The sequence below is a fragment of the Pongo abelii genome, chromosome 21, assembly GCF_028885655.2.
Source record: "Pongo abelii isolate AG06213 chromosome 21, NHGRI_mPonAbe1-v2.0_pri, whole genome shotgun sequence".
NCBI classification, from domain to species: Eukaryota; Metazoa; Chordata; class Mammalia; order Primates; family Hominidae; genus Pongo; species Pongo abelii.
In genome coordinates, this window is record NC_072006.2 from 37,104,923 (window position 1) to 37,120,402 (window position 15,480).

Genomic DNA, 15,480 nt, shown 5'->3' on the forward strand with positions numbered 1-15,480 from the left:
CATTTCATTAGCCTGTTTTTTTTAATCTTTGACAACCTAAAGAATTTATTAGTGGTATTCATCTGAGGATCCTCTAGGTCTATCAGAGTGTCTTTCTTATAGAAGGCATTCAATAAATAAATGTCCTAAGTGAGCAAAACATTTTTGGTTGATTTTTAGGTGCAAATGGTTTGTTTTGATTTTAATTAAGATGCCTTTGTTTATTAGTGATGTTGACATCTTTTCTTATTCTGTTGGCTTTGTATAACTTTATGAATTGTCTCTTCATGTCCTTTGCCTACTTTTCTATTGTGGTAACTATCATTTTATAAATGTTGTATAATTATTTAAAAATACATTAGGCTGGGCATGGTAGATGGTAGATCATGCCTGTAATCCCAGCTCTCTGGGAGGCCAAGGTGGGCGGATTGCTTGAGCCTAAGAGTTCGAGACCAGCCTGGGCAACATAGTGAGACCCCATCTCTAAAAAAAAAAAAACAATAAAAATATATTTAAAGATTAACTCATTGTCTATCATATAGATTACAAATATCCCCCCCCCCAATTTGTCATTTGCTTGTTAATTTTATTTATGATGACTTAAAAATTACAATATATTTTTTGGTGTTCAAGTCAGTTTTTGTCCCTATTGTGATATTTTCCTTTGCCTGTTTATCACTTTCTTAGAGAAAAGATAAATACTGATTCATTCTTTTGTAGGTGTTTTATGACTTCATTGAAAATAAGATCTTCAACGCATCTAGTATTCATTTGGTTGTAAGATAAAAGATAACAACGTAGGTTTCTCTTATAGTTCATCAGGTATCCTACTACTGTTTATTGAGTCATGTTTTCTGTTACCGCTCTTATTATATACCAGTTTTACATACATTTGGGTTGGTTTCTGAGCTTTCTATTGTCTTCCATTGCTTTGTTTAAAATTTAAAGTTTATTATTCTGACTTTCCATACTTGAATATGGTCAAATAAGTCCCCCTTTATTAATCTTGTTTTATTTAAAAATGGTCATTTTCACTCATTTTCCAGTTCAGTAGTTTTATTCTCTCAGTGTAATGTGATTTTATCACCCCATTGCTCACCCTATTCATCTCCCAATGCCCAGCTGAAAAACTTTAGAAGACTGAGGCTTTTGCCCTGGCCCCATCACTTTCTAGCTATGTGGGCTTAGGCTAGTTATTGAACATGTCTGACTCTCACTTTTCTCCTCTGTAAGTCAGTGAGAATTATATACTTCCTATAAGGTTGTGAGGTTCAAATGGAATAATGTGTACAGAGGCACTTGGTAAACAATGTGGTCATATGCAAGTTCTTTTTATGGTTTTACCTAAGGGGCCAGTGAGGGCCAGAGACGTGCCGGGACCTATGTAAGGTCACAAGCAAGTTCATGTGGAATGCATCTAGAACTAGAACCCTAGCCTGTGTCCCAGGGCCGTTCCAACTGGGCTCTGCTGCCTGCAGTCCTGGGTGCCTTTAATTAGCCTGTGTAGTGGTCTTGGTATAAGTGTTTCTCCTGTACTGTCCCCTATAGGTTATGGCTGGCCATACCATTTCCCTGGTTCCCCCCACGCTCCTGATTACCTGGAAGGGCCATTTGGATAGTGTGGCAGACATCCTGTATGTGGACAACTTCCAGCTGGTTATCAGCGCTGGCCAGGACCGGGACGTCAAGGCTTGGAAACTCTCTGGTGATGCCATTGGTATGGGTCCCGCTGAAGCTCAGCCATGCCCATGGCCCTTCTTGTCTCTGTCCCTGTCTGAACATAAGCTGGTATGAACTTTGTACTCTGTGGGGAGGGACTCTCAGGCCACAGCAACTGCCTTTGCTTAAATAATATTACAGTCTGACCAATTGTCCATTCAGCAAACGGTCCATCCATTCACCCATCCACCCAATATTATTCACCTATGTATATTTTTGCAAATCATATATCTGATAAAGCATATTCCTTTCTCTTTTAAAAAATAAACTTAATTGTTGCATTGTATATAAAGAAAAACATACAAACTAGAAGGGTTCAGCTTGGTGAATTTTGAGAAAGTAAACACATACCCATATAGCCACCGTTCATGTCAAGAAATAATTAGGGCCAGGCGCGGTGGCTCACTACTGTAATCCCAACACTTTTTTGTCCCCTTTTCCTCCTGTGCTGTCTTCCTATGTGTTTGTTTGTTTGTTTGTTTGTTTTAGTGACCTGTCTCTACTAAAAATACAAAAATTAGCCGGGCATGGTGGTGCGTGCCTGTAATCCCAGCTACTTGAGAGGCTGAGGCAGGAGAATCGTTTGAACCTGGGAGGCAGAGGTTGCAGTGAGCCAAGATCATGCCACTGCACTCCAGCCTGGGCAACAGAGTGAGACTCTGTCTAAAAAAAAAAAAAAAAAGAATTAAAAGTGACTTATGTACCACCATTACAGTATTACAGCATTCTGTATTTTTCTATGTGTTTACATTTCTCAGAAAGCTTTATATTTTCATATGCTTTCATGTTCCTGCCTAGCATCCTTTTGTTTCAACTTGAAGTGGTCCCTTTAGCATTTCTTTAAAGGCAGGTCTAATGGTGATGAACTCCTCTTGTTTTTATTTATCTGGGAAAATTTTTATTTTTCCTTCATTTTTAAAGGACAGCTTTCCTGGATATAATATTTTTGGATGAGAGTTTTTTGTTCTTTTTATAATGTGTCTCCTTGTGGATTTCTTTGACTTTATCCTAGTTGGAATCCCTTGAGGTTTTTGAATATAGGTTTCTTTTCCTTTTTAAGATTTGAAACATTTTCAGCCATTATTTATTCAGATAAGCTTTTTGTCCCTTTCTCTCTCTCTCTCCTCCTTCTGGTACTACCATAATGCATATATTGTCCATTTGACGATGTCTCATAAATCCCTTAAGCCTTCTTTACTCTTTAAAACTCTTTCTTTTTGCTTTTTTGCTTCTCTGACTGGATATCTTCAAGTCTGCTGATTTTTCCTTCGCTTGATCAAGCCGGCTGTAGATGACTTTTGAATTCAATTATTTTACTCTTCATCTTCAGCTCTAGAATTTGTTTTTTTTTTTTTTCTCGAGACAGGATCTTGCTCTGCCACCCAGGCTTGAGTGCAGTGGCACGAATTCAGCTCACTGAAGCCCTGACCTCCCAGCCTCAAGTGATCTTCCCACTTCAGCCTCCTGAGTAGCTGGGACTACAGGTTCATGCCATCACGCCTGGCTAATTTTTTGTATATTTTGTAGAGACAGAGTTTCACCATGTTGCCTAGGCTGGCCTTGAATTCTTGAGTTCAAGTGATCACCCGCCTAACCTTCCCAAAGTGTTGGGATTATAGGTGTGGGCCACCATGGCTGGCCTCTCTTTGGTTCTTTTCTATATTTTCTGTGTCTTCGCTAATATTCTCATTTTGTTCATGTATTGTTTCCCTCAGCTTGTTGAGCATTTTTATTATGGTTACTTAGAATTCTGTGTCAAATAATTAATATACCTCAATTTCTTTAGCGGCAGTTTCTGGAGATTTATTTTGTTCCTTTGGGCCATGTTTTCCTATTTTTTTTGTGTGCCTTGTAACTTTATATTGGGATCCATGCATTTGTACAGTCAGCCACCTCTCCCAGTCTTTATATACTGGCTTCATTCAGGGAAAATTCTATACCAATCAGCTTGGCTAAAGATTCTGGGGGCCTCCCCAATCTTTTTGTGGATGCTTTCACCAGACTTATGCATGTAAATTCGCAATTACAGGAATCTACAGGGTTTTTTTTTTTTTTTAGGAATCCATTCTCTCTTGCTCCCTCTGGTGTCTATTTGCAGTACTGCAAGTTCTCTAGAGCGGCTACAAGCTTCCCCCAGGCCTCTAGAATATGCTGGCTCCTTCAATAGTCTGAGAGAGGCAAGACAGAAACCAGTTTCTTGGGTACCCCTCAAAGGCTAACATTGGATATGTATGCTCCAAATCTGCCTCCTCAGGGAGGAGCTGGAAGTTGGATTGTTTTCTCTACTCATTCCACAGCAGCAGGAGGGACTCTGATAGTGAGTGTATGCTAGTCTAAATTGTCACCTTTGTTTTTAGTAGCCCAGTCTGGTGCCTCTTCCTGTCAGTGCTTAGATTCAGGCAAGACAGAAACTGGTTCATCATGCAGCCCTCTGAAAAGTCTGCATGTTGGATGTACATCTCAGTCTTTCCCTCCCAGGGAGAAGCTGGAAGCTGGTGGTTCCTTCCCAATCTGCTTCACTGAGCCAGGAGGAGGGATTACAAGTGAGCACCATGAATTTTCCTACTGGCTTCAGTGCAGCTGGTTTTTTGTTTTTTGTTTTTTTGTTTTTGTTTGTCTGTTTGTTTGTTTTTTCATTCATCTGGGATGAATGGTCCTGGTTTCTGGTCCATGTACTGTTGTTCAGTCAGTGTCTCCATAGGGAGAAGGAGGTTCTGGATCTTCCTATTCTACCATCTTGCTGATGTCCCCCATTTTTTGTATCTTTCAAAGACATCTTTGACTATCCCCTAAATACAATATCTAGTGTTATCTTTTAGAAGCTTGTTTTAAAAATCAGATTTTTGAAGTATAGTTTACATCCAATAAAAGCACCTTTGAAAAGTATATAGTTCTGTGAGGTTTCATGAATGCATACAATTGTGTAATTGGTATCACAATCAAGACATAGACATTATCCCAAAAAGCGACCTCACGTCTCCTCATAGTAAACTCTATTTCCTTCTCCTAACCCCTGGAAGCCATTGATCTGTTTGTCTCTATAGTTTTGCCTTTTCCAGATTATCATAAATGGAAACATACACATGTAGCTGAATGAAAGTCTAACTTTCACTTAGCATAATCAATTTGAGATTCATCTCTGTTGTTGAACATATCAGTAGTTTGTTCTTTTTATTGCTGAGTATTATTCCACTGTATGGCTCTGTCATAGTTTGTTAATCCATTCACCAATTATAGGACATTTGGGTCATTGTCAGTTTTGGGTGATTATGAATGAAGCTGCTTTAAACATTGTTTTCATTTCTGTTGGGTAAGTATTTAGAAGCAGAATGGCTGGGTTGTATGGTAAGTGTATTGAAACTTTATGAAAAATGACCAAACTGTTTTGCATTTCTACCTTTGTGCCTTCATCAACATTTGGTGTTTGATCTGTTATTATTTTAAATTTTAATAATCTATGATTATAGCATGAGATTTCAATACTCTTCTCTCAATAATTTATAAAGCAACTATACAGAAAATCATTAATCATATAGAATACTTGAATAACACTATCAAACAATTTTACTTAACATTTATAGATCAATCATAAACAAAATAAACATTATTTTTAAGTACACACAGAACATTAATTCAAAGAGACCATATTCTGGGTCACAAAACAAATAATAATTTCAAAAGGATTTATGCCATACAAAGTATGTTCTCTGATCCCAATGAAACTGAATTATAAATCAAAAACAGAAATATCTTTGAAATATCCCTAAGTATTTGGAAGCTAAATGACACATTTCTAAATAACCCATGGGCCAAAAAAGAAATCCAGAGGGAAATTAGAAAATATTTTGAACTGAATGAAAATGCAACATTTCAAAATTTATAAGATGCCACAAAAAACAGTAGTAATGGGGAAATTTATAGCACTAAATGCCTATATTAGAAGGAAAAAAGTTCAAATCACCAGCCTCAACTTCCACATTAAGAAACTAGAAAGAGGTCTGGTGCGGTGGCTCACGCCTTTGGGAGGCAGGTGGGAGGATCATTTGAACCCAGGAGTTCAAGACCAGCCTAGGCAACATAACAAGACCCCATCTCAATTAAAAAGAAAAAAAAGAAAAAAGAAACTAGAAAGAAAGAGCAAATTGAACCCAAAGTAAATAGAAGAAATAATAACGATTAGAATGGAAATCGATGAAACAGGAAAGTAAAAAATAATAAGGAAAATCAATGAACCCAAAAGCTGGTTCTTTGAAAAGATCAATTAAATTGATAAACCTCCAGCTAGACTGGGCAGGAAAAAGAGAGAGAGAAGACACAAATCACCAATGAGTGAGATGACATCACTTCTGATTCTACAGATGTTAAAAGGATAACAATGAAATACTATAAACAACTTTATACAATAAATTTGGCAACTTATATGAAATAAACTCCTTGAAAGAAACAAACTACTAAATCTTACACAAGAAGAAACAGATAACCCGAATATCCTTATATCAAAGAAATTAAATTTGTCGTTTAAAACTCTCCTCCCAAAGATACCTCCAGGCCTAAATGGCTTCCATGGTGAATTTTACCCAAATATTTGAAGGGGAAGTAATATAAGTTCTACAGAAACTCTTCCAGAAAGTTGAAAAGGGTGCAATACTTCCCAACTCATGAGGCAACTTGGTACCAAAACCTGACAAAGACGTTATAAGAAGAAGGCGAAAAAAGAAAGAAAGAAAAGAAAGAAAACAAATTATCAATTAATATCCCTCATAAGCATAAATGCAAAATATCTTAACAAAATTTTGTAAATAAAATCCAGCAATATATAAGAAGGGTAATATATCATGATCAAATAGGGTTTACTCCAGATATACAAGGTTGGTTTAATATTTGAAAATCAATGTAATTTATTATATTAATAAAGTGAAAAACTGTGATTATCTTGATACAATAAAATCATTTGACAAAATTCAACATCCATTTCTGATTAAAAAACATTTAGCAAAATAGAAAAAACTTTCTCAACCTGAGGAAGTGCATCTGTGAAAAAACCTAAAACTAGCTTCACACCTAATGGTGAAAGGCTGAGTACTTTCCCCTGACCAGGAATAAGACATGTCACTTCGATTCAAAATGAGAAGAGTAGAGGGCAATTAGAGAAGGAAAAAAAAAGGCATTCAGATTGGAAAGGAAGAAATAAAACTGTTTTTATCTGTAGTTGACTAATTGTCTATGTAGAAAATCCAGTGGATTTTACTAAAAAGAGTTAGTAAGGAGTTTAACAAGGTTGCAGGATACAAGATCAATATAAAAAATCAATTGTATTTCTCTATACTAGCAATGAACAGTCAGAAATTGAAGTAAAAGATACATTTATGAAAACATAAAACATAAATACCAAGATATGTAAGTACACAGAAAAGTACTACAAAACATTGCTGAGACAAAGTATAGAAGATTTACTGTTAATGGGTAGAAGACTCTCTGATTAAGAATAAAATTATCTCCAAATCGATTTATAGGTTAACTGAAATACCAATCAATATCCCAGAAGAATTTTTGTAGAAATTGACACACTGATTCTAAAATTTATTTAGGCCAGTCAAAATAGCTTTGGCAAAGGAAACTAAGATGAAGGGCTAACATTGCCTGATTTCAAGACTTATTGTGAAGCCATGGTAATCAAAACAGTGTGGTAATGGCATAGAGACAGACAGACAGATCAATGGAATGGCACAGAAAGTCCAGAGATATATCCATACATATATGGACATCTGTTTCTGACAAAGGTGCAAAGGCAATTCAGTGGAGAAAAGACAGTCTTAAAGCAATGAACTTGGATCTGCACCTCACACCACATACAAAAAGCAATTCAAAATGGGCCGTGCATGATGGTTCACACCTGTAATTCAAGCACTTTGGGAGGCTGAGGTGGGAAGATCACTTGAGGCCAGAAGTTCGAGACCAGCCTGGCCAACATGGCAAAACCCCATCTCTGCTAAACATACAAAAAATTAGCCAGGCATGGCGGTGCCTGCCTGCAATCCCAGCTACTTGGGAGGCTGAGGCACAAGAATCACTTGAACCTGGGAGGCGGAGGCTGCAGTGAGCCAAGATCGCGTCACTGCACTGCAGCCCGGGCGACAGGCAAGACTCTGTCTCAAAAACAAACAAAAAAACAAAAACAACAACAACAACAAAAAATGGAACATAGAACTAAAGGCAAAAGTTAAAACTAAAACTTCCAGAAGAAATTGTAGGAGAAAACCTTTGTGACCTTGGTTTAGGCAAAGATTGTTTGCATGCAACACCAGTAGAGCATGATTCATAAAATACGAAGTTAATAACAGTTTATCAAACTTAAAAACTTCTGCTCTTCAAAAGACATTGTTAAGAGAACAAAGATAAACCACAGACTGGGAGAAGATATTTACAAATCCTATATCTGATAAAGCTCCTATTTAGAATATATAAACTCTCAGAACTCAACAAGGAAACAAGTAATACAATAAAAACATTAGAAAGAGGTTTGAATAGACCACCAAATTAGAAGAGACTTCATTGTAAGAATTAAAGAGGAAACACGAAGGACAGCTCAACAGTCAACAGGGACAGGTTTATTTTAAATAAACCTGAGAGGGGCGGCTGGCTGAGTTAGGTCAGGGCCACACTCTCTTACAGACTAAGAATTTTTAAGGATTCAGGGTGGGAGAATTTATCAGAGGCTTGGACTGCTTCTGTGTCTCTTTGTTGTGCTTATCTGGGAGGGAGAGTTGTGTGTCTGTTCCATACATCTTTCTACAGCTGCAGGCATATCCACCGGGTCTGCTTTTAGCTTCCATATCTTAGTGCACCTGAAGGGAAAGGAATGTGCTTATTAAGACCCACTGTTTTACTGGAGCCCATTGTATGAGGGTGAAGTTTAGCAGTTACCCAAGAGACCTCCACCTCCCTCTGTGCCCAAGCTGTCTTATTGTATTTTACTGTCTGCTCTTTCTGGCTGCTTGTAGTTAGAAGAGAAGTGATTTCCTTGAAATGCATGAGGCTAGAAAGGGAGCTGAAACTTAAAGTGGCGGTGTTTGTCCGAGATGACGGTGCTCCTGCTCTGTCATTCACCAAAGGAAGTATATAGAAGCATGGAAAACAATGCTCAATATTTATTTATTAGAAGAGAAATACTAATTAAAATCGCTATAAGATACCATTTATCTTATTAGAATGGCTAAAGGAGCTGAAACTCTCCTGCATGGCTAATGGGAATATAAAATGGTTCAACCACTTTGGAAAGCATTTTGGCAGTTTCTTAAAAAGTTAAATGTGCCCCTATGATATGAATCAGCTGTTCCATTTCTATGAAAGCATATGCCCGGGTAAAGACTACGTACATAAATGTTCACAGCAGTATTTTTTTGTGACAGCCTCAAACTAGAAACGATTCAAATGTCCATCAATAGTTGAGTTGATAAACTATGATTTATGGACTATCACTCAGCAATAAAACAGAATGAAGAATTGATATGTTATACAATGTGGTTGGATCTCAAAATAATTATGCTTAGTGAGAGAAGCCAAACAAAAACCTGTACATATTGTATGATTCTATTTATTTTTTCCCAACCATTTACACCTGCATCTATTTATATAAAATTTTAGGAAATGCAAACAAATTTATAGTGTGACAGCAGATAACTGGTTGTTTGAGGATAAGGGGCTGATGAGGGTTGGAAGGGTGGGAGCTCAAAGAAGCAGGAAGAAACTTTTGCAGGTGATGGATATGTACACATTAAATAGAAACCGGTTATTGCATGCCAATTATACTTCAATAAAACTGTTAAAAATAGTCATCCTACTAGGTTTATAGTGGTATCTTACTGTGATTTTAATTTGCATTCCTCTAGTGACTAATGATGTTGAAATATTTTCTTGCACTTGTTAGTTATCCATATATCTTCTTTGATGCAATGCCTGTTCAGATCTTTTGCCATTAAAAAAAAACGTGTTGTTTTCTTATTGAGTTTTGAGAATGCTTTATTCTCGATACAAGTTCTTGATCAGATATGAGGTTTTGAAAATATTTTTCTCCACTACTGTGGCTTGTGTTTACATTCTCTTCATAGTGCATTTTGAAGATCAGTGGCCAGGCATGGTGGCTCCACACCTGTAATACCAGCACTTTGGGGGGCCAAAGTGGGTGGATTGCTTGAGCTCAGGAGTTTGAGACCAGCCTGGGCAACATAGTGAGACTCTGTTTCTACAAAAAAAAAAAAAAAAATTAAAAATTAGCCAGGTGTGGTGGTGCATGCCTATAGTCCCAGCTATTTGGGAGGCTGAGGCAGGAGGATTGCTTGAGCCCGGGAGGTTGAAGATGCAGTAATCTGTGATTGAGCCACTGCACTACAGCCTGGGCAACAGAATAAGACCCTGTCTCAAAAAAAAGAAAAAAAAAATCAGAAGTTTTAAATTTTGGCATTGTATGCAAGAAATTTTTGCCTAACCCAAGGTCACAAATGTTTCTACTATATTTTCTTCTATAAGTTTTATAGTTTTCACTCTTACTTTTTGGTCTATAATCATTTTGAGTTAATTTTTGTATATGTTGTGAAATATGAGACAAAATTTAAATTTTGCATGGAGATAGCCACTTGTTCCAGCCCTATTTTTATCCTTTCTCCTTTGAGTTCCTTTTGTACTTTTGTCAAAAATCAATTTGTTATTGGCCACTCATACGTCTACTCCTGTGAAGTGTCTCTTTGAGTATTTTGTTGTTTTTAAGAAATTTGGTTGCTTGTCTTTGTATTGTTGATTTGTAGAAATTCTTTGTGTCCTGGATATGAGACCTTTAACAGGTATCCGCATTGTGAGTACTTTTATCAGTATATCGCTTGCCCATTCATTTTCCTGATGGCATCTTTTGGTGAGCAGAAATTTTTAATTTTGATGAAGTCCAACTTACCGAGTTAAAGAACATGTTAGGTACTTTAAAATTGTGGTAAAAATATATAGCATAAAACTTACCATCTTAACCATTTTTAAGTCTACAGTTCAGTAGTGTTAAGTATATTCACATTGTTGTGCCATAGATCTCTGGAACTTTTTCATTTTGCAAATCTGAAGCTTTATAGCCATTGAACATACTCCTCCATTTCCTCTTACCTCCAGCCCCTGGTAACCATCATTCAAGTTTCTGTTTCTACGAATTTAACTACTTTAGTTATCACCTAAGTAGAATAATACAATAGTCATCTTTTTGTGACTGGCATCTTTCACTTAGCATAATGGCCTCAATATTTATTAATATTGTAACATGTGACAAGATATCCTTTCTTTTTTAACATTGAATAATATTTCATTGTATGTATATGCCACATTTTCTTTATCCATTCATCCATTAATGGACACTTTAGTTGACTCCACCTCTTGGCTGTTGTGAATTGTGGTTCTGTGAACATGGGTGTGTAAATATCTATCTCTTTGAGACCCTGCTTTCAATTCTTTTGGATAAATACCCAGTAGTGGGATTTCTGGATCATATAGTAGTTCTACTTTTCATTTTTTGAGGAACCTCCATACTGTTTTCCATAGCACATGTACCATTTTATAATCCCACCAAACATGCACAAGGGTTCCAATTTCTCTGCAACCTTACCAACACTTGTTATTTTGTTTTTGTTTTTTTTTGTTTGAAACAGCCATTCTAATGGGATGATGTGGTTTTGATCTGCAGTTCTCTAATGATTCATGAGGTTGGCAATCATCTTTTCATGTGCTTGTTGGCCATTGTATATCATCTTTGGAGAAATAAATATCTATTCAAGTCTTTTGCCCATTTTCAAATTGGGTGTTGTTGTTTTTAAGTTGTAGGAGTTCTTTATATATTATGGATATTAACCTCTTATCAGGGATATGATTTTCAGATACTTTCTCCCATTCTGTAGGCCTCCTTTTCATTGGGTTGATTGTTGATTGTGGTTTCTGTTTGTTTGTTTGTTTTGAAATGGAGGTTTGCTCTTGTGACCCAGGCTGGAGTGCAATGGTGTGATCTCAGCTCACTGCAACCTTCACCTCCCGGGTTCAAGCGATCATCCTGCCTCAGCCTCCCGAGTAGCTGGGCTTACAGGCCCACCACACCTATCTAATGTTTGTATTTTTAGTAGAGACAGAGTTTCATCATTTTGGCCAGGCTGGTCTCGAACTGCTGACCTCAGGTGATCCACCTGCTTCAGTCTCCCAAAGTACTGGGATTTTAGGTGTGAGCCACCACACCCAGCATGATTACGTTTTTTGATACACAGAGGTTTTCAAGTTTAATGTCTATTTTTGCTTTCATTGCCTGTTTTTTTAGTGTCATATCCAAGAAATAATGGCCTAATCTGATGTTATGAAGCTTTCCCTCCATATTTTTTCTAGGAGTTTTTACAGTTTTGGATATTATCTTTAGGTATTTAATTCATTTTGAGTTCATTTTTGTATATGGCGTAAAATAACAGTCCAGTTTTACTCTTTTGCATGTGGCAGTTCGGTTTTCCCAAAACCATTTGTTGTAGAGACTGTCTTTCCCAATTGAGTGGTCTTGGCACTTTTGTTGAATATCATTTGACTATATATGTGAGGCTTTATTTTTGGATACTCTCTTCTATTCCATTGGTTTATATGTCTGTTTTTATGCCTGTACCACACTGTCTTGATTCCTGTAGCTTTGTAATATGTTTTGAAATCAGAAAGTAGATGTTTTTGTTCTCTAATAAATTTTTACTTACATTAAAATTACAAAGATATTCTCTTAGATTTCCTTCTAGAAACTAGAGATTTTGGCTTTTAATTTAGCTCTATGATCCATCTTCAATTAATTGTTGTGTAGAGAGGATGTTTTCTCTATTTCTAGTTAGCCAAGAGAGTTAAAAAAATCATAAATAGGTGTTGAATTCTGTCAAATGCTTTTTCTGCTTCTACTGTGATAATCATATAGCTTTTGTCCTTTATCCTGTTGATGTGGTAAATTACATTTTTTGAATTTTGAATGTTCAACCTTGCATTCCTGGAGTAAACCCCACTTAGTCAAGATGTATTATTCTTTTAATATATTGTTGAATTCTATTTTACTCTTAATGGAACTTTATTGTATTATGGCCAGGAACCCTTGAGTGCCTAAAACCTTCTTGGTCCTGGACATCTATCCTCCCATGAGTAGAGTGGCCAATGGGAATTCAAAATACCATTTTACTTTGGTTTTCTTGGTTTTGCCCATAAAAATGCAGCATTTTTCTGGTAAGTGGAGATAGAGCTGTATGATTTTGCTTAAGGCAGGCCCCTCCCTCCCCCTAAAGCCGGCCCCTCCCTCCCCCTAAAGCCAAACCCAGATCTTATCCTAGCTGGCCATTAGAGACAAGAACACAAGTGAAAAACAGAATGGCTCCTCCAAGTGCATTTATAACAAGTGATCCCTGCTGGGCTCAGTGGCTCATGCCTGTAATCCCAGCACTTTGAGAGACCAAGGTGGGAGGATTACTTGAACCCGGGAGTTTGAGGCCAGCATGGGCAACAATGTGAGACCCTGTCTCTACAAAAAATTAAAAACTTAGCTGGTCATGGAAGTGTGCACCTGTAGTCCCAGACTCAGGAGGCTGAGGCAGGAGGATCGCTAGAGCACAGGTGTTCGAGGTTGCAGTGAGTTAAGACTGTGCTGCTGTACTCCAGCCTGGGGAACAGAACAATACCCTGTGTCAAAAAATAAAAATAAAATCAAATAAAATAAAACATTATCTAAAAAACATGCCCTCTCAGTATTCGAGAGTCCTGTTTGGATTAGTAAATGTTCTATTCTTGAAGAAACCCCAAGAAGGGCTTGAGAAGGGGGCTGGGAGCCTTCCCCACTTCCAAACAGCAAGCATGTATCTTCTGTTCCGTGTCCTGAGCGAGGGTATAGGTGGCCTCCAACCCAATTGGAATAAAGGTCCTGCCTCACATGTGCAAATGCTGCCTGCCCATGTAAGGGAGGGAAAAAGCTGTTTCTCTATTTTTTGTTAAAAACGACCCTTTCAGCCCATCTCTGTTCTTATATTTGTGTGCCTCTTTTAAACAATGTATAATTGAGTCTTATTTTTTTCATCCTGTCTGACAGTCTTTACCTTTTAATTGGGTATTTAGTCCATTTAAATATCAACAATTATGTAATTGGGTTGAAGTTAATCGTCTTGCTATTTATTTTTTCTGTTTATCCTATCCTTGGTTTCTTTTTTCTTCCTTTTCTTATTGCTTTTGGATTAATCAAATATTTTAAAAATTGTTGTTTTATGTCCTCTGCTCTTTAAATGATATCTTTTGTATTATTCTTTTAGTGATTACCTTAGAGATTATATGTATTCTTGACCTAGTGCTGCTTCCTGTACAAGAATCTTACATCCCCCCCATGTTTATGTTATTATTATATATTTTATTTCTACATATGTTATGTCTTCCTATAAGACATTGTTATTATTATTTCTTTCAGCAGTCAATTTCCTTTTATGTTACTGACATATTTACCATTTCTGGTGCTCTTCATTCTTGAGTTCTAGGATTCTGTCTGCAGTTGTTTTCCTTTATTCTGAAGAACTCCCTATTTCTTATAGTGTTATCTGCCACTAATAAATTCTCAGATTAATAATTTTCAGATCAAATTTTCTGATCAAATTTTCGGATCAATAGTTTATTGATCTGAAAATATCTTTATTTTGCTGTAAAATTTAAGACTATTTTACTGGGTATAGAATTCTCATCTGGCAGTTTCTTTTCTTTCAGCATTTAAAAAAATCATTCAGTGGTCTTCTGGTGTTCATATTTTCTGTTGAAAAGTCAGTTGCAAGTTGCTTCTTTGAAGGTAATTTGTCTTTTTTTCCTCTGGCTGCTTTTGGTTTTCAGCAGTTTGACTATGATGTGCCTAAGTGTGGTTTTATTTGTCTTTATTCTGCTTGGAGTTCACTGATCTTTTAAATCTAGAGGTTGATGTCTTCCATCAGTTTTGAAAAGCATTCAGATGTTATCTCTTCACTATTACTTCTGCATTATTCTCTCTCTCCTCTCATTGTGGGGGTACTAACTATATGTATACTAGACTATTTGACTTTGTCTCATAGGTCTCATGCCATATTCTTTTTTTTTTTTTTTCATTTTTTTCAATCTCTGAATTCCAGATTATTTTTTTGCTGACCTGCCTTCCAGTTCACGAATCCTGTCCTCTTCTGTATGCAGCTTGCTATTAAATCTATTGAATTAGTTCTTAATTTTAGATGTATTTTTTTAGTTTTAGAATGTCCATTTGATTCTTTTCTATAGATTGCAATTCTTTTCCACCATTTTATTCAATTTTCCTTAATTTTATTTAACATTATTTGTAACAGTTATTTAAAGTTTTAATCTGCTAACTCCAATGTGAATCTTCTGGAGGGCCCACTTCTAATGCCTATTTCTTCTCTTGATTATTGGTTATATTTGCCTTTTCACATGTCATATATACAAAATAAAATAAAAAAAACCCCAAAACTTTTCTGGGCTTGTATAAATGGACTGTAAAGACTTTAGTTGATATTATTTCCCCCAAAGCATTTGCTCTTTCCTCTGTATAGGGCTGAGCATCTCCATCCAGTTGGGGATTGAACTGGGTTGGGGCTGGATAGCAGCTTTAGGAGGACTCAGTCTGCCTCTGTGTTCAGTTGTCTCAAGGTTGAAATCTGTGTCTGTTTCAGGCTCCTCCTTCAGTGGGACTCTGTCTCCCAATGATCTCATTCGGCTTTTCTATACCAGCACCTACGACCC

The 15,480-nt window shown here is 36.7% G+C and overlaps 1 protein-coding gene across 1 annotated transcript in view; it reads left to right on the top strand.

Annotated features, from left to right (window-relative positions):
• EFCAB8 (EF-hand calcium binding domain 8) overlaps positions 1-15,480 on the top strand; it is a 108,231-nt gene that overhangs the window by 88,509 nt on the left and 4,242 nt on the right. Inside the window, exon 25 of the mRNA XM_054542133.1 lies at positions 1,528-1,696. Coding sequence (XP_054398108.1) covers positions 1,528-1,696 — 169 coding nt within the window. The remainder of the gene's footprint in view (positions 1-1,527; positions 1,697-15,480) is intronic.